Source organism: Dendrobates tinctorius, unplaced genomic scaffold (genome assembly GCF_039654945.1).
Source record: "Dendrobates tinctorius isolate UK_male_01 unplaced genomic scaffold, ASM3965494v1 ptg000073l, whole genome shotgun sequence".
In the NCBI taxonomy this organism is placed as follows: domain Eukaryota; kingdom Metazoa; phylum Chordata; class Amphibia; order Anura; family Dendrobatidae; genus Dendrobates; species Dendrobates tinctorius.
The window spans coordinates 29,049,608-29,073,317 of record NW_027361741.1 but is presented as its reverse complement, the minus strand read 5'-3'; the positions used below and the strand labels follow the sequence as shown (position 1 = coordinate 29,073,317).

General features: G+C 48.2%; 1 protein-coding gene across 2 annotated transcripts in view; it reads left to right on the top strand.

Annotated features, from left to right (window-relative positions):
* The window catches only part of PRODH (proline dehydrogenase 1), a 211,723-nt gene that overhangs the window by 175,369 nt on the left and 12,644 nt on the right, over window positions 1-23,710 (top strand). Inside the window, exons 12-13 of one of the 2 annotated variants that reach the window (XM_073582710.1) lie at window positions 6,979-7,077; window positions 19,144-19,232. In XM_073582710.1, the coding sequence (XP_073438811.1) occupies window positions 6,979-7,077; window positions 19,144-19,232 (188 nt within the window). Of the gene's footprint in view, window positions 1-6,978; window positions 7,078-18,189; window positions 19,234-23,710 lie in introns of those variants that run through there. The other variant, XM_073582711.1, reaches the window with a different exon arrangement.

The following is a 23,710-nucleotide window of genomic DNA, read 5'->3' as shown; positions in this document are numbered from 1 at the left end:
AAACGGAGCCACGATATCCTTCAGGAAAGAATACCTGGGCCAGGCATGCCGCCTGTGCAGTCTCCATGGGAACGGCAGGGGCAGCGGGCCAGAGGCAGCGTCGGGGGAGATTCCGCTAGACGGCTCCCCCCTCATCTGGTGAGCGAAGGGTGATGACGGGGTCCGGGGAGGGCCGCCCCGTCTCACCCAGGAGAGCGCCGGTAGGCACCGGGACGCACCGCTGCTGGGAGCGGTAAGAGCGCCAGTGGCGCAGAAGAAAAAAAAAAAAAAAGGAAGTTTCTTTTAAAATGGAAGCGCCAGTGGCGGTGCATAAAGGGGACCGCATGGAGAGCGGGGGCCGCACATCAAAGCGGCGCGGTAGCCGGCCGGCGCACGGTCTCCTGCCCCCCGGAAGTAATGATTGAACTTCCGGGGCGGGGATGGCTGAGAGCGCGCCGGGCATGCGCGCGGTGATCCCAGGGAGGAGGAGCAACTTCCGGGGGGACAGAAAAAAAAAAAGAGCATATTTAAACAGCGGCGCAGCTGAGGAACGCTGCAGCAATGTCGTCCCCAACGGAAGCACACGCTCCAGCGGGGGATTATGCAGGAGGTAGCTCCACCAGGGACCGCAACACCGGCCGCAGGAATGAAGCAGGAGAATCAAGGCCTAGGACGGTATCTCAGCCATCTGATCCGGTAATATAAGGCTTCACTGGGTGAGTGTGCAAAGTATATACTCTGCCTACTAAGCTGACCTCTCCACCCCCCCCCGCCTTGGTGTCCCCTTCTAGACCAAGAAAAAGGATAAATCCAAGCATAAAGAATGTGCGCTATGCTCTGAACCTCTCCCTGACTCCTACCCTAAGAAGCTCTGTAAACAGTGCACCAAAGAGACAAAGCAAGGGGCCGCATTGTCGACAAAGGATATTAGAGCTATAATCAGGGAGGAGATACAGGCTATTAACCGCGCCAAAACTCCCTCAGAGACTGGCAGCAAAAAGCAGTTAACCCTCAGTTCAGAGTCAGAGGAAGAAGGGGGGTTAATCTCCTCACTAACATCCTCGTCATCATCAGACATGGAGGGACAGTCATGTTTCCCCCTGGATAGTGTGGACAACCTAGTCAAGTCGGTGAGAAGCACTATGGGGTGTGAGGAACCAAGGGGTGCCCAAACCGCACAAGACATAATGTTTGCGGGATTGGCGGAAAAGAAAAGGAGAGCATTCCCGGTAATACCGGCAATTAAGGCACTAATAAAGAGGGAATGGGAAAAAAATGACCAAAGAAGTTTTCTCCCATCAGCCTCAAAAAGAAAGTATCCATTTAGCGATGAGGAGCTATTAAAATGGACCAAAGTGCCAAAAGTGGATGCCGTTATATCCTCCACTTCGAGACAATCGGCTATTCCAGTAGAGGACGCAGGCTTGTTGGCAGACCCGTTGGACCGTAAAGCGGAATCATCATTGAAGAGGTCTTGGGAGTCTACCACGGGTATTTTTAAGCCAGCGGTAGCCAGCACATGCACCACTAGATCTATGCTCGTGTGGTTGGACCAGCTGGATCAACAAATCGAGCAAAAGGTGTCCAGAGAAAAATTAAGGGCCGCTATCCCATTGATAAGAGGGGCAGCTGCCTTTATCGCTGATGCGTCGGCAGACACTCTACGGCTGGCAGCAAGATCAGCAGCTCTAGTGAACAACGCCAGAAGGGTGTTGTGGATGAAGAGCTGGAAGGGGGATGCGCAATCAAAGGCTAAGATCTGTGCAACCCCGTGTGAGGGTGAGTTTCTCTTCGGGAAACCCTAGACGAGATACTCGCCAAAGCAAAGGAAAGGAAGAAGGCGTTCCCTGACTCTTCTATCCCTTTCTATAGGAGAACCTTTAAGAGGCGACCGTTTGGAAGGAGGACAGATCCTTGGGTTCTCCCCTCAAACCCCAACCTACTCTCCCAAGGCCCTTTCTTCCACCCTCAAGTGGACAACTTACACTTGACGGCGTGGAACTTGAAAGGCACCTATTAAGATCAAGAGGGTTTTCGCAATCATTAATTACTACGCTCCTGCAGAGCAGGAAGCAGTCCACAACCCAAATTTATAAAAGGATATGGAAGAAATTCCTACAGTTTCATACAGCATCTCATACAGCAGAAGTCCCGATAGTCCCTATCTTAGAGTTCCTACAAAAAGGGAAGGAATTGGGCTTGTCAGTAAACACACTGAAAGTACAGGTGTCTGCGTTGGGGGCGCTGTATGGTCATAATATAGCAGGGAATAAGTGGATATCACGATTCATTACGGCATGTGAAAGAATAACTCCGGTTCACATACCCACAATCCCTACATGGGACTTAAACTTGGTGTTAGACTCCCTGACAGAAGAACCTTTTGAACCGATAGATACGATATCCCTTAAATATTTATCATTTAAGACAGCCCTCTTGGTAGCACTGACATCCGCTAGGAGAGTGGGTGATATCCAGGCCCTGTCCATAGATCCACCCTTTTTGCAGGTGTATCGGGATAGATTAATATTAAAGCCAGACCCCTCATACCTGCCTAAGGTATCAACAAGGTACCATAGGTCTCAGGAGATACTCCTCCCAACCTTCTTTGAAGATCCCTCCACTCCGGAAGAGCAGAAATTCCACACTTTGGACGTCAGAAGAACTGTCCTAAAGTATATTGAAAGGTCCGAGAGCTGGAGGCAGTGTAGGGCTCTCTTCATTTCTTTTCAGGGCCATAAAAAAGGGTATGGAGTCACAAAGAGCACCATTTCCCGATGGATCAGGGATGCCATTCGTTTAGCCTACTCTGCAAAAAATGAAGAACCTCCGGGAAACATCAGAGCACATTCCACCAGAGCAATGGCGGCTTCCTGGGCGGAGAGGGGAGACGTTCCAATTGAAACCATATGTAAGGCGGCAATTTGGTCATCCCCTTCTACCTTCTATAGACACTATAGACTTGACCTTTCGTCTACTTCTGACCTAAGCTTTGGCAGGACTGTCCTTGGCACGGTGGTCCCACCCAGGTGATGGTCTCTGGAATCTCTCCAGTGGGTGCTGTCGTGGCGAAGGGTAAAAAGCCGGATTACTTACCGGTAATGCTCTTTTAATGAGTCCATGACAGCACCCGCTCACTTCCCTCCCTGCTAGAAATATCAATATTAAAAGTATATCTGCTAAAGTTGGATAAGTAAAGTTATAAGTACAAGACATTGCCTAATCCTTGGCGGTCCTCCTGGTACTCTGAAATGCAAAACTGAGGAGGAAAGGCGGACGACCGCCCCCTTTTATCTTTCCTGTAGGGTTTCCTGTTCCAAATGGGGCGGATCCGATACCTCCAGTGGGTGCTGTCGTGGACTCATTAAAAGAGCATTACCGGTAAGTAATCCGGCTTATCCAAGGTTTTTTAATTTTAATGAACGCTGAACACTACCATGAATAAACAATGGTGTCTAAAAATCCTCCAAGAGCAACTTCTCCCAAAGATTCAGGAGCAATTTGCTGAGGGACAATGCTCTTTTTCAGGACGATGGAGCAGCAGGTCACAAGACAAAAGTAATAAGGAAGTGGCTCGGTGAACAAAACAATGAAATGTTTGGTCTATGGCAGTAAACTTTTCACATCTCAAATCCCAGTGAGACGCTATGGCCAATCCTAAAAAAGCACAAAAATTATGACAAACTCCAAGCACTCTATAAGTAAGAATAGGTTGCCTCAGTCAGGATTTGACCCAGAAGCTGATATCCTGCATGCCGGGGAGAAGTGCAGAAGCCTTGAAACATAAGGGTCACCACTGAGAATATTAAGCCTTTTTATAGACTTAATAGATTTGTCAATAAAAGTGTAAAAACTTATGAAATGCTTATAATTATATTTTCTTGACCATATAAACATCTGACTAAAAGATCTAACACTGAAGCAACAGACTTTGTATAAACTAAAATTTGTGTCATTCTTAAAACGTTTGACTACAACACAAAGAAACCCACACACACTAGGCATATACTCATGATGTATACATTAGATAGGACAAATAAATACTTTGAGTCTATACACGTGAGTGGGTATTTGTGCTTAATGTGATGTATATGTGTTAACAGATCTAAAATATGCGGATGATGCACCTTACAGCTTTTAGGGCATGGAGATCTGAGACTAGGGCTCTGAAAGTCCCCCATTCAAGCATATGTAACTACTACACCATTTATTATAATAGGATTGGTGGCCACACATGTTCTTCAGTGCTGGAAGATTTGAGTCCCCTGTGTTTAGGAGTAGTAGGGAGTATTGGCCGCCAGGCCACAGTGATTAAACACTTATCTGTTCTGTGGAACCGTTATAAAGGTTGCTTGGAAAAACCTTTTAAAGGGTCACCTGGTCACATCTTGATGACATATGCCAAATGGCATGTTCATAGGTCTGGTGGAACCCATGCTTCAATAGGTTAAAACTGTTACTGCAATAGGAGAGACCTACATAATGTTAGCTAGGTGGTTTGTATAAGCAACAAGAAATAAATAAGACAGCCAAATTTAGGCAACATGGCCAAAAAAAATTATGGTCCCATTCGATGGTATCGTGTGGCTTTGAGATGAAGTACTCGAGTCTTCACTGCTGAGGGCCCATGTTTTATTTGTGGGGTCTTTAGCGATAACCTCTAGACAGGCTGCTTTGTTCAGTATGTCTTGAATACTAGATCTTACACGCTACAGCTTGCATGTTGTATCCCCTTATTCTGTCCTTACTTTCGTGGGCTTCGTATAAGGAAATCATCTTGCTGACGCAGTAAGAAATAGAGTGTGGCTTCCATCCAGCCATGGTGTAAAACGTTCAACTTTAAAGATTTGGAAAGTGAAAATGTGGGTGTGTATAGATCTCGGAGGAGGGAGAGTGAGACCTTTCCAACGTTGGGGTAATAATGTGTTTAGTCAGCACTGAGAATAGTGGTGCCTGTGAAGCTGACGGAACTATCCAAAGCCAACTCCATTAGCGAAGAAGGGTTATTCAGTGAAATTGGAAGCTTCAAACACAAATAATTTGGTAATAAAATCGTCCTTTGAATTTTTGCAACGTTGGTCAAAGTCTCGTAATGCATATAATTACAGTTCAGCATCACACATCTATTAAACACTGTTTAAGCACGTTACAACACTTTCAGCTGCTGTAGTTGCCATTTGCACTAATTTATATACACTCGGCAAGAATTTGTAGCCCACTTATCAGGAACAAGGGTGTACTTTACATTCTGGTGGAAAGTTTAGCACATATGCTTTACAGCACATTCAGCCTGCAGAGAATGGCTTATTACCGTTTAGTAATGGCATCTTGTGGCTTCGTATCAGTGCTGCTAGCTATGTATAGCCAAGGAGAGGAACGCTGGACACTGTCCGAGCGTCATTTCTCAGGTGAGGCCGAAGATTGGAGACTGATATGATACCAAGAGAATAGTGTACTTCACTATTAACCCCAAAAATAGAGAATGTGGGAATATTGTCATTTGTTGTATATTCTCATAAATGGTCATTGTTCTCTAAAAAATGTTATTAAACACAATAAACTGTACTTAAAGGGAACTTGTCATTGAAAATGGTGTCTGATCTGCAGGCTGGATGTTGTGGAGCTGGTCAGATTAATATCTATTTGTGTTGTAGAAAATTCAATGAAAATTGCATTTTATTTCATAAAATACCTGGTGTTTTTGAGAGTCCAGTGGGCGGTCCTACTCAGTGATTGACCGTTTTCTCAGTATGCAAAGAAAGTTGTCAATTGCAGAGTAGGACCACCCACTGGAATCTTTTATTCATTGATATCCCCTGGTGTTTTTACATGAGTCCAGTGGGCGGTCCTACTCAGTGACTGACCACAATCTCTGCATTCACTGTCATACAGGGAAGACTTTTTCAATCACTGAGTAGGACCGCCCACTGGACTTGTGTACAAATGTTATGGATTTCAATGAATAAAATAAAATACAAGTTACGGTGTAGTTACACATTCATGTGAATTCCGGTGCGCTGCATTTATTAATTTTTTTTAAATCTGGCAGCACACAGACCGAATGAATGTCCTATTCCTCAACATCTGATCAGAAAATGACACGTTCTGAGTAGTGATGAGCGAGTATACTCATTGCTCGGGTGTCCTCAGAGTATTTTGGCGTGCTCGGAGATTTAGTTTGTCGCCGTAGCTGCATGATTTGCGACTTGTAGACAGGCTGAATGCACGTGGGAATTCCCTAACAAACAGGCATTCCACACATGTATTCAAGCTGTCCAGCAGTCGCAAATCATGTAGATAAGAGGACGAAAACTAGATCTCTGAGCACGCCAAATACTCGGAGAACACCAGAGCAACGAGTATACTCGCTCTTCACAAGTTCTGAGTTTTCTTTTTCTCGGATCGGTGTGATCAGAGTGCTGTCTGATATGTAAAAAAAAATAAAAATCGGAGAAAGCTCAAACATGACTCATGGATGTGTGAATACACCATTATACTGAATCTTTTACAGCAAACCTATGTCAGCTCCTTCTCTGTATATCGGACTGCATGTACATTTTCTCAGCTTCCCTTTACACTATGAAATGTTACAAGTTCTGTATTGGAACCAGTTACATTAGATTGGTATCCTACCAATGAGACTCGAATAGCTTAACTTTTTTTTTCTTTTCCTTTATGTACCAGATTTGTCACTCCACCTATTTTATTAATCTAGAAATTGTAATTCAATCTATGTATAGAAATCATTTACTGGAAAAAAAAAAAAATGCAGCAAACGATATTACTTCCCTGGATGTCACAGGTTTCAATCTATAATTTCAGTACCATTGTGAGGACATTGTGTCTCTAAAAATTGTGCTTTCTTATCTTTAATATATTAAACGGGAGGGCAAAAAAAAATCTGTATCTGAATGAAAAATGTCTTTTTAGTAGGTGTATAATTCTGTATGAAATCATGGGAGCTATTGTGAGACTTGATTATACCCTTTTGTGCCACAGATGCCTTGATTATGTCTTGGAGGAGATCCGACACCATCGCAAAGCAAATGTGATGGTAGCCTCTCACAATGAAGACACCGTCAAATTCACTCTGAAAAGGTGGGTAGTTTCAATCCTCAACTGACTGCATTTATTGCGTGAGCTCTGAATAGCATGTATCACTGGGCCACTTGCTCCATAATGAGACTAGATTTTACCGTTGGGCAGAAACTTAGTGATCCCAACGAGCATTGCACTAAAGTGTCCTGACCCCTAATAGGCCAGGATTCTGATAACTGGGGTCGCTCTGCTGTTTGGACCCTGTATTCTAACAAAGGGTCTGCCCCACGTAGAATATTGTTAATGGCTACATACTTGTATTATCTTAGATTCCAAGACTAGCATTGAGCATAACACTTTTTGCCGTTTACATTGATCCATTATGGTGTCCATCCTGGTACATGTAGCACGATGGCCTCACATGCTCAGTCTTTTTGCTCCATTGGACAAGCAAAGGTATTCCAGGAGTGCTTGTCCATCAGAAATCCTATAAATATGGAGGTCATTGTGCTTGTGTGAACAGATCCATCTTCTAGAAAAACCTTTTTAAAATGGTTGTCGTGCCTCTAATTTCTCCATCAGGCTACCAGGCTATCTGACAACGTCAGATTCTCATTACTTGGACACTTGCATATTGTACCTGCCGGTGTCAGATGGCTGCATGGGCATCTGTCCCGTGCGGTGTGCAATGTCATCTCTCATCATGTGGTGTGGAAATGTGGACCTTTGAGCATAATCTTTTTTTGATGACCTAATCGACTCATGAACCACAGACTGGGTAATTAAAAGGAATCTGTCACCCCATTTTTGGACTATCAGCTGCCCGCACTGCCATCAGGGGCTTATCTACAGCATTCTGTAATGCTGTAGATAAGCCCCCGATGTAACCTGAAAGATAAGAAAAACACGTTTGATTATACTCACCGGAGGGGGCGGAGTCGGGTGCGGTGGGTGTCGTGGTCCGGCGCCTCCCATCTTCATACGATGCCGTCCTCCTTCTTACTTCTGCCTTGGCTCCTGCACACGCGTACTTTATCTGCCCTATTGAGGGCAGAATAATGTACTGCAGTGCACAGGCGCCGGGAAAGGACAGAGAGGTCCGGTGCCTGCGCACTGCAGTACTCTGCTCTGCCCTCAACAGGGCAGATAAAGTACGCCTGTGCATGAGCTGAGGGAGAAATAAGAAGGTGGACGGCATCATATTAAGATGGATGGGATGCGACGGACCGGACCGCGACACCCACCGCACCCGACCGTGCCCCTCCGGTGAGTATAATCTAACGTGTTTTTCTTATCTTTCAGGTTACATCGGGGGCTTATCTACAGCATTACAGAATGCTGTAGATAAGCCCCTGATGGCGGTGCCGGCAGCTGATACTCGAAAAATGGGGTGACAGATTCCCTTTAAAGTGAATTGGTTGTAGCAATTTGTGAGCACAAACTGTACATGAAAAGACGACTCTTGAGCTTTGGGCTTTTCCTGAATACGTATCCAGTCACACTTTTATGCACCTGAAGAAAACTCCAGCTCAGAGTGGAAATGTATTTTTCTTAATCTACTTTAAGGAAACATCTGCCGTTTTGAATAGCTACTCATGAGGGACATGTAAGGAAGCATTTGTGGTGAATAGTTTTTGTTTTTATTTTTTGCTTCCAAAATAATTACAATCCATGCTGGAAAGTGCGGAGATAAAAAAAAAAAAAAAAAATCCTAAATTTATTGTTCATGCATTACATTTTTCCTGGGGGATTTACTAGATTTATAAATAAAATAAAAATATAACTAAACTCCATTATTTTTCATCCGCAAACAGTCATGACCTTATATCAGTAAATCTATTCACATGAACTGGGAAATGTATGTAAAAGGTACTGCTTCTGACTTATGCTAATATTATCTCCATGCTCTGCCAGAATCTCCTTACAATCCCATTACTCATAGCATGTAGGACAAATGTAGGAACCACAGTTCTTCTTAATGTGTCATTTCTGATCCATCAGGTACAACACAAAGGCTCTAGAATTCTCAGTCTTTACTCGCTCTAGCTCTAAATCCCGCACACCGTGGATTTAATTATCCTTCAATGAATGCCTAATGTGCTTGATTTAGGTAGGCCGGTGCGCAGAGTGCAATAATAGTCTATTTATGCAGGAGTTTTTTTTAATATTGATTTCTTTTTATTAAAAGGAGAGAGATCCTGGTATTGAAAATTCTGAGCTGGTCTGAACTGATAATTTCTCAACGAAGCATGATTTTAGTGTCGTTTGTTGATAAAAAGTACAAAAGTACTCCCTCTCTCAGGGTTCGTTCACACGAGTTTACAACACAGATGAGTGCGTTATGATGATCTATCAGTTAGCACTCAGTCCAATGTTATACTATGGAGCAATGGAGATCTGCTAGTTTTTTTGCCATACCGATTCGGCATGAGAAAGCAATTGCAGTATGCTGCAGGTGCATCCGATAATCAGATCAGAGCACTTATTCAAGTCTATGGTGCGAGTGAAATATCAGACTGCACTCAGATGTCATCCAAGTGCACTCTGACTACCGTAGACACAGAGACTGGAGAAATTAAGTTCTCCATCTTCTCCTCACCTGTGATACGATTCTCTCATGCGAGAGAATTGGATCACACTAAAGTGACACTCCGATCAAGCTCTGAGAGAATGATCCGAGGAACATTAGCAGAATCAGCCCGATAGCTCTTGAATCAACGGCTGTGTTGACCCCAGCTTTAGAAAGACCATGACATTGATTTAGATTATGGTTGATCACAAGAACACCAACTAGGTACAGGGAAAAAGAATGGTGGTTATTATTGCCTCTGAAGATTCAGTATATATGATATTCACACCATAATTATTGCTGTGGGTAAGCATTTCTTTGTCATCCTTAGAGCAGAAGATAATTGGATATGCAAGTGGTCCAGAGTGATTTTTTTTGTTTTACATCTGGGGAGTAGCAGATGTAAAAAAAAAAAAAAAAGTTTCTACTCTGCACCTGTTTAAGAGGGAGTACTGTGCTTAAAACAAATTGAGGAGAGTATCAAATACGGGATGTGGAATGTGGATGTGGCCGTGGTGCTGCTGGGGCAGCGTGCCCGTAATAAAGCCCTGGAGCATTGTGACTGTGTAAGAATGAGCAGGTGTTGGGTATGTCACCACGGAACAGACAGATCAACAGTTAAAGGGTTTATTTACAGGGATCAGGTCCTCCTCGCAGGGAGGAAGCAGTGGGGAATAAACTGTAATATAACAGTGAAAACATATAGGAGGTAAAACAAGTTTTCACACAATCAAACAGTGCAACAGATATGAACGGAATCTCTCAGAAAACTTATCAGTCTGATGTGGGCTTGCTTGCAGGGTCGTCTTCTCCACCGTTGGTGCCGACAACAGCAGCACTTGTCTCTCTGGGCTCTGTAGTCTCAAGTAATCCACAACTGGAGTCTCGGGGGTTACAGCAGGAGGCAGAGGGGGTACTGGGCAAACAGAGTCCCCTCTGCCCTGAGTCTTTTGCTTCATCACTACAGTCTCCCCCGGGGGAAACAATGCTCAGTCTCTTGACAAGTCTCTCAAGAGGAATCAGGGGCTCTGTAATAACACCGTGGGTACCGGGGCTAAGCGCGGGGGCCACTGTCTCTGCACGGGTAATGGGGCACACCTCTACAGTCACTGTGGACTCACATACTCATGGTATGCAATTTCCCTGTCAAATCCCCCTGTGCTTGCCCCCCGACCGGGTGCTCTCATTCTCGCTGCTCTGACACTTGCGCGTGCGCCTTTCCCGCTCTCAGCCCATCCTCCTTCCTGTCCCGGTCTGAAAGTCTCCCCCCCCGGGGAACCTGCGGTACAGCTCACTGGTTCTGGACACAGAGCAGAGGAGGTAACCCCCCTCTGACCCCTTTTGTGCTTCACCACCTTATATTCCCCCTCTCTCTTCCAATCCTTGCACAATCTGCTCCCAAATGAACTCATCCTGGTTGTAGCGAACGGCGGGCACACCAGCCGTTGACCGCTCAGAGCGTCTCAGATCAGCAGGGGCAGTGGTGTCAACTGCTGTGGAAGGAGTAGGAGTCTAGGCTTCCTCTGATACGTTGGTAGTTCCAGGCACTAGCCCTGTTTCAGGGTTCCCTGAGGGAAATTGGGAGTCTTCCTCATCTTCTACATCAAAGTTGATCACTGGTGCAGCCGGTGGGGGTACTGGAGCCAATTGAACTGATTCAGGATCTCGAGACAAGCATGGATGTAGCATATTCCTATGCAGTGTGCGAATGGAGGCTCCTTCTTCCGTTTCTGGCTGAACCTTATAAACAGGACCCCTGTTGCCAAGTCGCCGCTTCACTTTGTACGGCCTTTTCTCCCACCAGTACTCCAATTTGTTGTGTGGGTGCTTTTCCCTCACTAAGACTCGGTCTCCAGGCCGCAGAGCTGTCCCCTTTTGTGGAGTGGCTTGGGGATGTTCCAATTTTTGCAACCGGTTCTGCACTAGCCGTTGAATAGTCCGTAGCCGACGACGCTGTTCTTGAACCCAGGAGTACACCCCCATCCGTTGGCAGTCCTCCTCGGCCTCCAGCTCTGCCAGTCCCTTCCTGGGTCGGCCAAAGAACAGAGAGTAGGGTGTGAAGCTGGTGGTGCTGTGCTTCCGATTGTTATACACCCACACCAATTCGGAGACGGACTCAGTCCACCGTGCCTTCTGGTCTTCTTCCAGAGTTCTCAGCATTTGAATCAGGGTGCGGTTAAATCTTTCACAAGCTCCGTTCCCCTGTGGATGAAAAGGGGTGGTCCGGGACTTATCGATCTTGTACAGCTGGTGCAGCTCTTCCATCACTTTATTGAGGTAGCAGGCCCCCTGATCAGAATGGATGCGTTTGGGACACCTGTACACCTGAATGAAGTGCTTGCAGATTGTGTGAGCAGCAGACTCGGCAGTCTGGTCCCTTGTCGGCGTCACTACAGCAAATTTAGTAAAGTGGTCTATCATCACTAAACAATGCTCATAGCCTTTGTTCGCTGGTCCAACTGTTAATTAATCTATGGGCAGTAGATCCATGGGGCCAGAAGACCTCACCGTCTGTCGGGGCTCGTTCTGGTGGTTTGACCAGCTTGCAACTTCGGCATTGCTGACACACTCTTTCCACAGTGTTCCTTAGGTGGGAATGTTAGAACAGGCGTAGCAACCACTGGAAAGTCTTTTCCAGCCCAAAGTGTGCTCCTTTCTCATGCACCTCTTTAGCCACCTGATCTACCGGGGGCGAGGGAATAACTTTCTGCCATACAAGACTGAGTTCTGTTTGAAGGAATATCTTCCGGTACAGAATACCATCCCGAAACTGGAGTCTCCCACTAGCGCAACATCTTCAGCACTTCAGGGGATGTGGACCCCTTCTCAGGACGGTTGGGCATTTGTTTAGATGCGACCCACTGTCTCAACTGAGCTATCTCCTGATCCTCCTGCATTTGGACCCATTCATCGCGGGGCTGCTCCAACAAATTCACACAGGCCTCTTCCTGTTCAGTTTCCCGCGTAGCTGCCACCGTCCTGGCAGTCTCTCCAAAACCTGGGACTTCCACATCCTCCAGTTCTTCATCTTGACTGGGAGCTGGTTTGCGGTAGTTTACTCGAGAGAGGGTATCAGCATGAACATTCTCGGCTCCTCTTTTATACGAAATTCTGTATCGGAACTTGGCCATCCGGGCTACCCAACGTTGTTCTAGGGCCCCTAACTTGGCGGTCTCGAGGTGAGCCAACGGATTATCTGTGTGTACGTGAACTTCTGAGCCAGCCCGATATTCTGCGAACTTCTCAGTCATTGCCCACACCAGCGCCAACAACTCCAGCTTAAACGAACTGTAGTTCTCTGGATTCTTTTCCGAATCGTGTAAAGACCGACTGGCGTATGCTATGACGCACTCTTTTCTGTCCTGCATCTGCGACAGTACTGCCCCGAGCCCCTGTAGACTCCCATCAGTGTGTAGGATGAATGGCTGCGTGAAGTCGGCGTAGGCCAGCACAAGGGCCTCCTTCAAGGCCTTCTTCAGAGCTAGGAATGCTTCTTCCTGACGCTTCCCCCACTGTATGTTCCTGTTTTTGGCGCAAGAGGGCACTCCTCTCAACAATTCCAGAAGGGGATTTGCAAGGCGGGTAAAGTCTTTTTACAAAGCGTCTGAAGTATCCGGTGAGTCCCAAGAACGCACGCACATCCTTCACTGTTTTTGGAGTCGGCCACTCTTGTACCACAGCGATCTTCTCATGGGACGGCCTCACCCCTTCAGCGGAGACAACGTGTCCCAAGTACTCATCTCAGTCCGGAAGAGGTGACACTTCTGGGGTTTCACTTTCAAACCATACTTCTGTAGCCAACTCAGAACTTGCTCCAGCCTCAGCAGATGCTCCTCAAAGGTGAGAGCAAAGACAGTGATATCATCCAAGTAAATCAAAGTGGCTTCAAAGTTCAGGTCTACCAGACATCTCTCCATGAGTCGTTCAAACATTTCTGGGGCATTCGCTAGGCCGAAGAGCATCCGGTCAAACTCATACAGTCCCATTGGAAGGATGAAAGCGGTTTTGGCTCGATCTTGCTCGGACATTGGCACCTGCTAGTAACCGCTGGCCAAGTCTAACGTGGAGAAATACCTGGCATTCCCTAGTGCCGACAGGGACTCCTCTATCCTGGGTAGTGGGTACGAATCTCGTACAGTGCAAGCGTTGAGCCGGCGGTAGTTTACACAGAAGCGTAAGGACTCATCCTTCTTTCTCACTAAGACTATGGGTGCAGCCCACGGGCTCTGACTCTCACGAATAACTCCCTTCTTCAACATGTGACAACATCCCCTTCACCTCCTGGTACATCTGTGGGGGTATATGGTGGTACCGTTCCCGGATTGGTGCCGCATCCCCCGTGGGTATCTCATGACGATGGCCGTGGTGCGCCCAAAGTCATCTTAGTCTTTGGCAAATACCTCCTGATATTTCCCCAGTAAGGCTTCCACCTGAGGCACCTGCTGAGGGGTAAGCTCTGAGAGTTCCGCCAACATGTGTTCCAGTATCCGCCGCCCTTGCAGCAGTCTGGGGTCCGGAGCTGCCTCCGCTTTGACGGTCACCATCCAAGGATCTTCTGGCCTTGCAGTCAGCTGTATCTCAGATGGAACCAGCTCGTCTGGGAGGCCCAGGACGTGGGCGACTTCGCTCCTGGGAGGTAAAGTTGCATCAGTCTCCCCCAAATTTATGCAGCGCGCAAGAACAGTGCCATCCCGCTCAGTAGCCAGGGCCCGTGCAACCAATATTCCTGACGGTAGCTGGTCGACTGCTGGGTTCACTTTGGACCTCCACCCCTTCCAGAGGGATTCCAGTTCGTACAGGCAGGAGAAGCACAGTCTGTCCAGGGGGCAACACTCGATTGACAGAGGCGGGTGCAATGACATTGCCGAGTTTTTTTTCCGTCACTGTATGCTTCCCGGACCTGGGCTGTCCGTATCAGTTGTTGAAAGACCCTTCTCTGGGGGGTTTGGTCGCCCCATTGTTGTAGGAACTGCTCTAGGGACTAGTTAAAAAGAAGGCTCCCGAGGTCTTTTAGGACATTCATGCCTAGGGTCACGGTATGGTCCTTAGCTGCTTCTCCATCCACCAGTACTACGCCTTTTCTCCCGACATCTTTACCGCAGACATCTATGTTCATCCATACCACCCCTGCGACCGGGATAGGCAAGTGGTTGGCCGCCATGAGTTTGATCACTGGGCCCCATTCGGGCTGTTGCGCCTCCGTGAAATGACAGCGGGAATATCTCCCAGGCATGGTGGTTACGTGTGAGCAGGTGTATACCAGGCACCGCACTGCTCTTTCATTAATTTTGGCCCAGACCTGGGGGCACTTTGAAACAAGGCTGGTGGGACTTTTACTACCCCTCCTCTGCTCTTCACGCTCCGGGCGGCATCCCTCGGGCTCAGATCCACCTAGTTTAACGGAGGGCGCGGGGATGGTCGGCTCCGCCGGGGACACCACCGAGCAATGTGGCTGGGTTCTCCACAGGTATAGCATGTAAGAGAGCTTCTCCTCCGGGTAGCTTCAACCTCCCTGTGGGGGGCAAGTTCTTTGTCTCGCACCAGGGGGCCAGAGTTCTTCTTGAGGCCGCCATTTCTTCACGGACCTGCCTAATCTTCATCTTCAGGTCCTCCACCCATCGAGGGATATTGCTTGCGGTGGGGGTTACCTCCCCGCTCCGCACCTTCCCCACTGGTCCTGTCACTCTCTGTTCTTGCGCACGTGCCTCACTGCCAACTTCAGAGAGAGTCAAATCTGGCTTCACCCGCAGGCACTCTCGCAGGGCCTGTTTCATCATCGCGTCACACATTCCCGTCACCAGCTGATCCCGGAGCACAGCGTCAACTGACCCTACGCCTTCCTTCTGTCTGATGGCAGTATGAAGTTCTTGTAGGGCGTTCATGAATTTGGTCACGGTCTCCCCCTCTCTTTGTACCCGGTGAAACGGTCGCATGCGGCGTTCCCCTACGTCAGCGGGATCCCCATGCGTCTCCTCAAGTATGTGCAGTACTTTGTCCATGTTATCTCTCACCTAAGCATAACAGAATCCTGTGCCTGCCCCTCCAGGGTCATCCATTCAATGAAGAGAAAAAAAAAAGCGCTCCAGCTCCCATAAAAACATAAATTTTTATTTTTCCATTAAAAACATTTAAACCGTGGCATGCTCATGTGAGGTAGCTCAGGGAACAGCTTGTTCCCTGAGCGGCCTCACATGAGCATGCCACGGTTTAAATGTTTTTAATGGAAAAATAAAAATCCATGTTTTTATGGGAGCTGGAGCGCTTTTTTTTCTCTTCATTGGATCCACGCTTGTCCTGGCGGAGTTCCGTGCACCCCTGGCAGATCGGTGAGATGGTTACTTTCTCTTTATTACTATCATCAATGCAATCTCTGCCTCCAGGGCTGGTGTCATGGGATGCATCCGCATCATTCCCCGGATACGCTCCGTCCAATTCCACATCACATTGCTTCCAGTGAACCTCGGCAAATTATTCAACATGGCTCCCAGGGAAATGCTAGACCTGGGGCCTTCCCCAACTGCTTGGTCTGCCCTTTCCGCACTACCGTGTGACATCCTGCCAACTACGCCAAGTGTAAGAATGAGCAGGTGTTGGGTATGTCACCACGGAACAGACAGATCAACAGTTAAAGGGTTTATTTACAGGGATCAGGTCCTCCTCGCAGGGAGGAAGCGGTGGGGAATAAACTGTAATATAACAGTGAAAACATATAGGAGGTAAAACAAGTTTTCACACAATCAAACAGTGCAACAGATATGAGCGAAATCTCTCGGAAAACTTATCAGTCTGATGTGGGCTTGCTTGCAGGGTCGTCTTCTCCACTCTTGGTGCCGACAACAGCAGCACTTGTCATCTCTCTGGGCTCTGTAGTCTCTATTAACCCACAACCGGAGTCTCGGGGGTTACAGCGGGAGGCAGAGGGGGTACTGGGCAAACAGAGTCCCCTCTGCCCTGAGTCTTTTGCTTTAGCAATAGTGTCTCTCCCAGGGGAAACAATGCTCAGTCTCTTGACAATCTCTCAACAGGAATCAGGGGCTCTGTACTAACACCGTGGGTATCGGGGCTAAACGTGGGGGCCGCTGTCTCTGCATGGGCCGCTGTCTCTGCACGGGTAATGGGGCACACCTCTCCAGTCACTGCGGACTCCTCTTCCTGGTACTCACGGTATGCAATTTCCCTGTCAAATCCCCCTGTGCTTGCCCCCCAACCGGGAGCTCTCTCTCCTCCCCGGAGCGCGGCTGCGTCTTCTCCTGATGGCTGCACACGCTACTCTGAGGCTTGCACGCGCGCGCCTTTCCCGCTCTCAGCCCGTCTTCCTTCCTGTCCCGGTCTGAAAGTCTTTCCCCCCCCCCACCCCGGGGAACCTGCGGTACAGCTCACTGGTTCCGGACACGGAGCAGAGGAGGTAACCCCCTTTCAACTCCTCTTGTGCTTCACCCCCTTACAACTGTAATACAAGCTGGTGTAGCATGCCAGTAATACAGCATGGTGCAGTGTGACTGTAATACAGGCTCATGCACCAGCCTGGAGGAGCGCGTCTGTAAAATCTTTTCCACAGCTTCATAGCTTTTGTCCGTACACTCATTGACCGATTCATGTCTTTTGTGGTGATCTGTCAGAAATTCATAAAAGCAGGCAAAATTAACTCATTGAATGACCATTCTCAGTTTCACCGTACCATCCGTGTGTATGCGGTAGTCGTGATAGTGGGCATCTTCTTCCAATCTTTTCTAAATCCAATCCAACTCACAATCTTTTTAAATTTGTTCCAAAATTTTTCAGAGGCCAAGTAAAGTTGTTGCTTTCTGCCATCTTGTTGTTTCTTGTTGTCTCATAACGTTATAACCTGCTGGAAATGAGTGTTCATTCCGGTCACATACATCTCTCCCACAGTCCATAATTTGATAGCTTTTTTCCACTCACTCATTGACAGATTCATGTTCATTATTGTGTTCTGTAGTCAGAAATTCAAAAATTCAAAGCGGGCAAAATTAACTCGCCGATTGACCTTTCGCAAATTCACTGTACCATCCCTGTGTACATGGTAGTTGTGGAAGACTTGGGTGTACCCTACTGGAGCTTGAATTACCGAGGCTTCTGGCACTAGATTTTCCGTCCAATTTATCCTCATTAAAGGATTTAAAGTACTCATTCCAATTACAGAGCCTCTAAATGGTCATGGATGGTTATTTTGTGAGGCTACATCATCTGCTCAGGAATGGTTAACTTGCGCAACGGATGCTTTTTAATGTGGCCGTGGTTTCTCAGGCTTCCTCCCCAGAATGGAACCCTGAGAGGGGTGAGATAGTGGGGGCTTATCCGGCGCCTCTGCCAGGTAGCTTAGACCTGCCTACATCGCAAGGGATCCTCGACCCACTAGCGGACAAGCTCGGGATTGGGTAAGAGGGGCTTGCCATCAGGGTCCACCACACTTCTGGCACAATCTGGTTAAATGTATTAGCTGCTGGGCCTGAGGCGGAAAGCGTTTTGGCGCATATCCTACCGCCATCATGTGTGCTGTGTTGCTTCGAGTAGTCCACGAACATGGCAAGCGCTGATAACTCCATAATTCGTGTTACTATCCCACTTCTGTGTTTCTTTAGAAAAAAGCTGATGGATGAGGTGATGGCACAAGGAGAGTATGAACAGGGACCATTCACACCATTATCGTACCAATCGTCCACACGGCTTGGAGGGTGGGTTCATGTACCAGCAGCAAGGGAACAGTTTTGGAAAAGGAGATAATGTGTTCACCGCAAGATGGTACTCAAAGCGGCTCACGGGCATCACGAGCATGGCTGGGGGGACACAGAGGGACCCAGACGATTTACCTCCCCCCGAGGATAGCTTGTCGTTGCTTCCGCGCAGTGTAGCACACATGAGCCAAATTATGCTGCTGTGCCTGCGAAACGACCGCCGAGTTGCCCATAATGTTACCAGTGCTGATTATTAGGGGACGACCCTGCTGGATCCCCACTACAAGGACAACGCACCATCATTACTTCTGTCATCTGAGCGGGATCTGAAAATAAGGGCATACCAGCGCATGCTGGTAGACCAACTACTGACTGCGTTCACACCTGACAGTGAGGACTCAGTGGAAGCGCAAGGCTTCTGTGTCTGATGAAGGGACCTGAGTAGAATCAAAAGGTTGCAACTTGTTACCATCTTTTCAGTTAGCCATTAAATGGTATCAACCATTGAGGTCTCTCAAATTTTTATATTTTTCTATCTACTAGCTAATGCGTTACAAAGAGATATATATAACAATGGCATTAAGAACATCAATGGTAACCTTCATGCTGAATTATTCTGAGCCTAGGCCACTGCAACTTTATGTTCGTTTTTTATAAAGTAGTTCTGACATTGAATAATTAAAGGGCCGCCCTTAGAATGAGGAATAAGTGCTAGTTTTAATGTGAAGGTTTTAATATATAATGATGTAATTGCATTTTCTAATTAAAGCGGCAAAAATGTAATTTTTTTTATTTTATGTGAAATAGGAAAACCAGAATTATGCTATATTTCCCAAAGGTTGTTTTTTTTTTTTTCATCAGAATGCATGAATTGGGCATTTATCCTAAAGAGAAAAAAGTGTACTTTGGACAGTTGCTGGGCATGTGTGACCAGATCAGTTTTCCTCTTGGTGAGTATTAACCCCTTAGTGACAGCTAATTTGGTACTTCATGACCAAGCCAATTTTTACAATTCTGACCACTGTCCCTTTATGAGGTTATAGCTCTGGAACACTTTAACAGATCCCACTGATTCTGAGACTGTTTTTTCGTGACATACAGTTGTGCTCAAAAGTTTACATACCCCGGCAGAATTTTTGCTTTCTTGGCCTTTTATCAGAGAATATGAAAGATAACACCAAAACTTTTTCTCCACTCATGGTTAGTGGTTGGGTGAAGCCATTTTTTGTCAAACTACTGTTTTCTCTTTTTAATGCATAACGACAACCCAAAACATTGTATTGTACTTCATATTAGTGGTAAAACTTATTCGATATAAATTTCGGTTTATTTATGAAAAAAGCAGATATTTGGCAAAAATTTTGAAAATTTGGCAATTTTCAAACTTTTAATTTTTGTGCCCTTAAATCAGAGAGTGGTGTCACAAAATAGTTAATAGATATCATTTCCCACATGTCTACTTTACATCAGCACAATTTTGGAAACATACTTTTTTTTTTTAAGGACATTATATGGGGTAAAAGTTGATCAGTCTTTTCTAATTTTTCCAACAAAATTTGCAAAACCATTTTTTTTAGGGACCACCTCACATTTGAAGTGACTTTTGGGGGTCAATATAACAGAAAATATCCAAAACTGACACCATTCTAAAAATTGCATTCCTCGAGGTGCTCAAAACCACATTCAAGAAGTTTATTCAGGTGTTTCACGAGAACTAAAGCAATGTGGAAGGAAAAAGTTAACATTTTACTTTTTTCACACAAAATTTACTTTGGAACCAATTTTTCTCCTTCGTCTCATTGGGGGACACAGAGACTGTGGGTGTGTGCTTCTGCCGTCTGGAGGCCGACACTAAGTGTACAAAAAAAAGAGTTAGCTCCTCCTCCGCCGCATACACCCTCGCCCCTAGGCCGGGCGTAACTCAGTTTTTGCTTAGTGTCTGATGGAGGCACACGCAGTCTGGAGTTCCAGACTAGATTTTTTTTTTTTTCTCTCTTTTTTTCTATGAAGATAAGATAGGGGCGACGGATCCTATAGAGAGGTTCCGATCTCCCCAAATCACCAACGGGCGACCACGTGTGAGTAACCCTCCACGTGTCCTCTCCCGCACCGAGGGACACATCTGGGACTTTTTTCCAGACATCTATTTTTTAACGAAAGAGGGGCAACGCGTCCTGATTAGAGGACTCGGTTTCCCCACAACTTCATCAGGCGCGTGTGAGCAGAACCAGTGGTCAGCCTCCACGTTGTTCCTCTCCTACAACAGCAGTGTATGGAGGCCCCGTCCACCCCTTGGTTGTGAGTCCAGGGGGCTGTATCGGAGGCGCAGGTGAGAGCGGGAGCGGGGGATCCGGTACAGGGGGAAGAGGCCGCGAGTAAAACCGACAGAGCACCCCCCCCGCCGCCGCCGCCGCACGGCGGATGGTCCTGCTCACCTTTTTAATATATGGGGATCCGCTCCTGGAGCGCACCGCAGGTTGGCGCTGGTGAGTAGCGGTAGTAGGCCCGGGAGCGCGGCCGGAGGCCCGCCGGCGGCCGAGGCCCCGCTGCAATCGCGCGAGGCCGCGCGCCGACTTCCGGTGGTAGCCGGAAGTCCCGCCCGCTGACTTCTGGTGGTAGCCGGAAGTCCCGCCCGCTGACGCGGTGGCGAATGCGGCCTCCAGACGGCAGAAGGCGCGATATAGGTTCCGGAGAGCAGGGGGGAAAAGGAAAGCGGATTCTATCTACTTCCGCCCTAACACCTCGCATCCACGCAGGGGTACTGCAGACAGAAGCCGGTGGGTGAGTGTAACTCCGTTTGGAGAACCACGCTGCTTGTCAGGGAAGAGGTTACCCTCCTCCTCCTTCTACTCTGCCTTCAGCCTGTGCAAGTATGTCTGCCAAAGGGAAAGCTCACTCTTTCCTTTACGCGGTTTGCGTGTCCTGTGGGGTCAGGCTGCCAAAGGCACAGGCGGGTAAATATTGTGAAGCCTGTGAGTCGGAGCGCGCCCAGGAGCCCCCCACTGTTTCTGAACCCAGGGGTCAGGACCCCCCGGAATGGGCGGTGTCCTTATCGCAGTCTATGCTGTCCCTTACAAGGGCAATTGAATCCCTTCAGGGCCCGGGCAGGAACAGGGAGGGGGGTCTGCCAGCGGAAGAGAGCTCGTCCTCGTCTCAGGACCCTCCAACCATTAGAGGTCGCTTCAGTACCAGGCAGGCTCATATCAAAAGGGTTCGTTCCCCGTCGGCCGGACCCTCCGGGGCTTCGGCGACGGGTATTAGGGCGTCCCGTTCCCCGTCACTGAGCTCTGGGAGCGATCAGGATGAAGGAGAGGAGGAAGAGGCCTGGAATCTAGAAAGTCTGGGGTTCCAGGATTCGGTGGACAGTCTCATTGAGGCAGTCAACCAGACTTTAGAGATCGAGGACGATGTGCCCACAGCCTCAGGTCACAAGGTCTCTTTTAAGAAATCCAGGCGACCACATAGAAGATTTGCCACGCATCCGGAGTTTGAGGAGCTAGTCCAGAAACATAGAGATCACCCGGATAAGCGTTTTGCAATGCAAAAAGCGCTGCAGGCGAAGTATCCGTTTCCCCCTGAGCTCCATAGGGCTTGGGTAGAGTCGCCAGTAGTGGACCCTCCGGTATCACGTTTAGCATCAAGATCGCTATTGTCGATACCCAGTGTTTCCTCTATAAAGGACCCAACTGATCGCCTCATGGACGGGCTTGCCCGCTCAGTATATGAGGCAGCAGGGTCGGCTCTGGCTCCTTCCTTTGCGGCGACTTGGGTGGCTAAGGCCATGGTTTCGTGGGGGGACGCTCTGTATAAGGCCCTCCAGGACAGGGATCTCCCCGCGGAGGTCTTAGAGGTGGCAAATCAGATGTCAGGAGCAAGTGATTATCTTGTCAGCGCCTCACTGGACGCGGCCGAGTGCTCGGCGGTGGCGGCGGCGAATGCGATCGCCATTAGGCGTGCATTATGGCTGAGACTGTGGAAAACGGATTCTATCTCTAAAAAATCCTTAACCTCTTTGCCGTTTCAGGGCAATCGACTCTTCGGTGAGAAGCTGGATAGGCTTATCTCAGAAGCCACAGGGGGGAAAAGTAGTTTCCTTCCGCAGCAGAGAAGTTGCCCGGCATTTAGGCAAACGCAAAGGCGTTTTCGCCCCTTTCGTAGCCCCTGGGGGGGGACTTCGGCCAGGGCGTACTCCTCCGCAAACGATGGCCAGAGTAGGGAAAAACAAGTCTCTTATAGGGCCAATCCGCTGGGTAGAGGCCGAGGCCATTTTCCCAGAGCGAAGGGGGCCAAGCCCCAAAAGCCTCCAGCTAAATGACTGGAGGCACTCCGTACCTACGGACGACAGAGTGGGCGGACGCCTACTAAGGTTCAGCCACGTTTGGGTCGCAGTGACACGCGACTCTTGGGTGGCAGAACTTGTATCGTCCGGGTACAAGATAGAGTTTGTCGGACGGCCACCTCAGCGATTCTTCCGTTCGCGACTTTCCAAGACAGATTCGCGGGCAGAGAGTCTGTTACAGGCTGTAACATCGCTACAGCACAAAGGGGTCATCGCCCCAGTGCCGCAGGGCGAAGAGTCGCAGGGGTTTTACTCCAATCTTTTTTCGGTCCCCAAAAAAGATGGGACTGTGAGGCCGGTTCTGGATCTAAAGATCCTAAACAGATTCGTCAGGGTCAGGCGATTCCGGATGGAATCCCTCCGCTCGGTCATTGCAGCCATGGATCCAGGGGAATTCCTGGCCTCAATCGATGTGCAGGATGCATATCTGCATATTCCGATATTCCCACCACACCAGAGGTTCCTGCGATTTGCGATCGGAGGACGTCACTTCCAATTCGTGGCTCTGCCCTTCGGTCTGGCCACTGCCCCCAGAGTCTTTACAAAGATAATGGCGGTGGTTATGGCCATCCTGCATGCACGGGGCATAACGGTGTTACCTTACCTGGACGACCTTTTGGTAAAGGGGCCGTCGTTTCAGGAGTGCCAGGACAATGTCAGTATTACTCTGGACACCCTGGCCCGTCTGGGCTGGCTGATCAATTGGAGCAAGTCGTCTTTGGTTCCAGCCCAAAAAATCGTGTTCCTGGGCATGATTTTCGACACCTCCCGGGGGCTGGTGATCCTCCCTCAGGACAAGGCGCAAAAGATCAAGCAAGGGATACGGAACCTTCTACAGCCGGGCTCCAGATCCATCCGGTATGGCATGAGTGTTTTGGGCAGAATGGTGGCGGCGATAGAAGCAATCCCGTTCGCCCAGTTCCATCTCCGTCCGCTTCAGCATGCGCTCTTGACAGCATGGGACCGGAGGCTGCTGTCTCTCAGTCATCGGTGCAAGTTGTCTCCGCTGGTACGGGGTTCGCTCCGCTGGTGGACTCGCGACTCGTCTCTGGTCCAGGGGAAACCCTTTCCCCCGGAACAGTGGTTGGT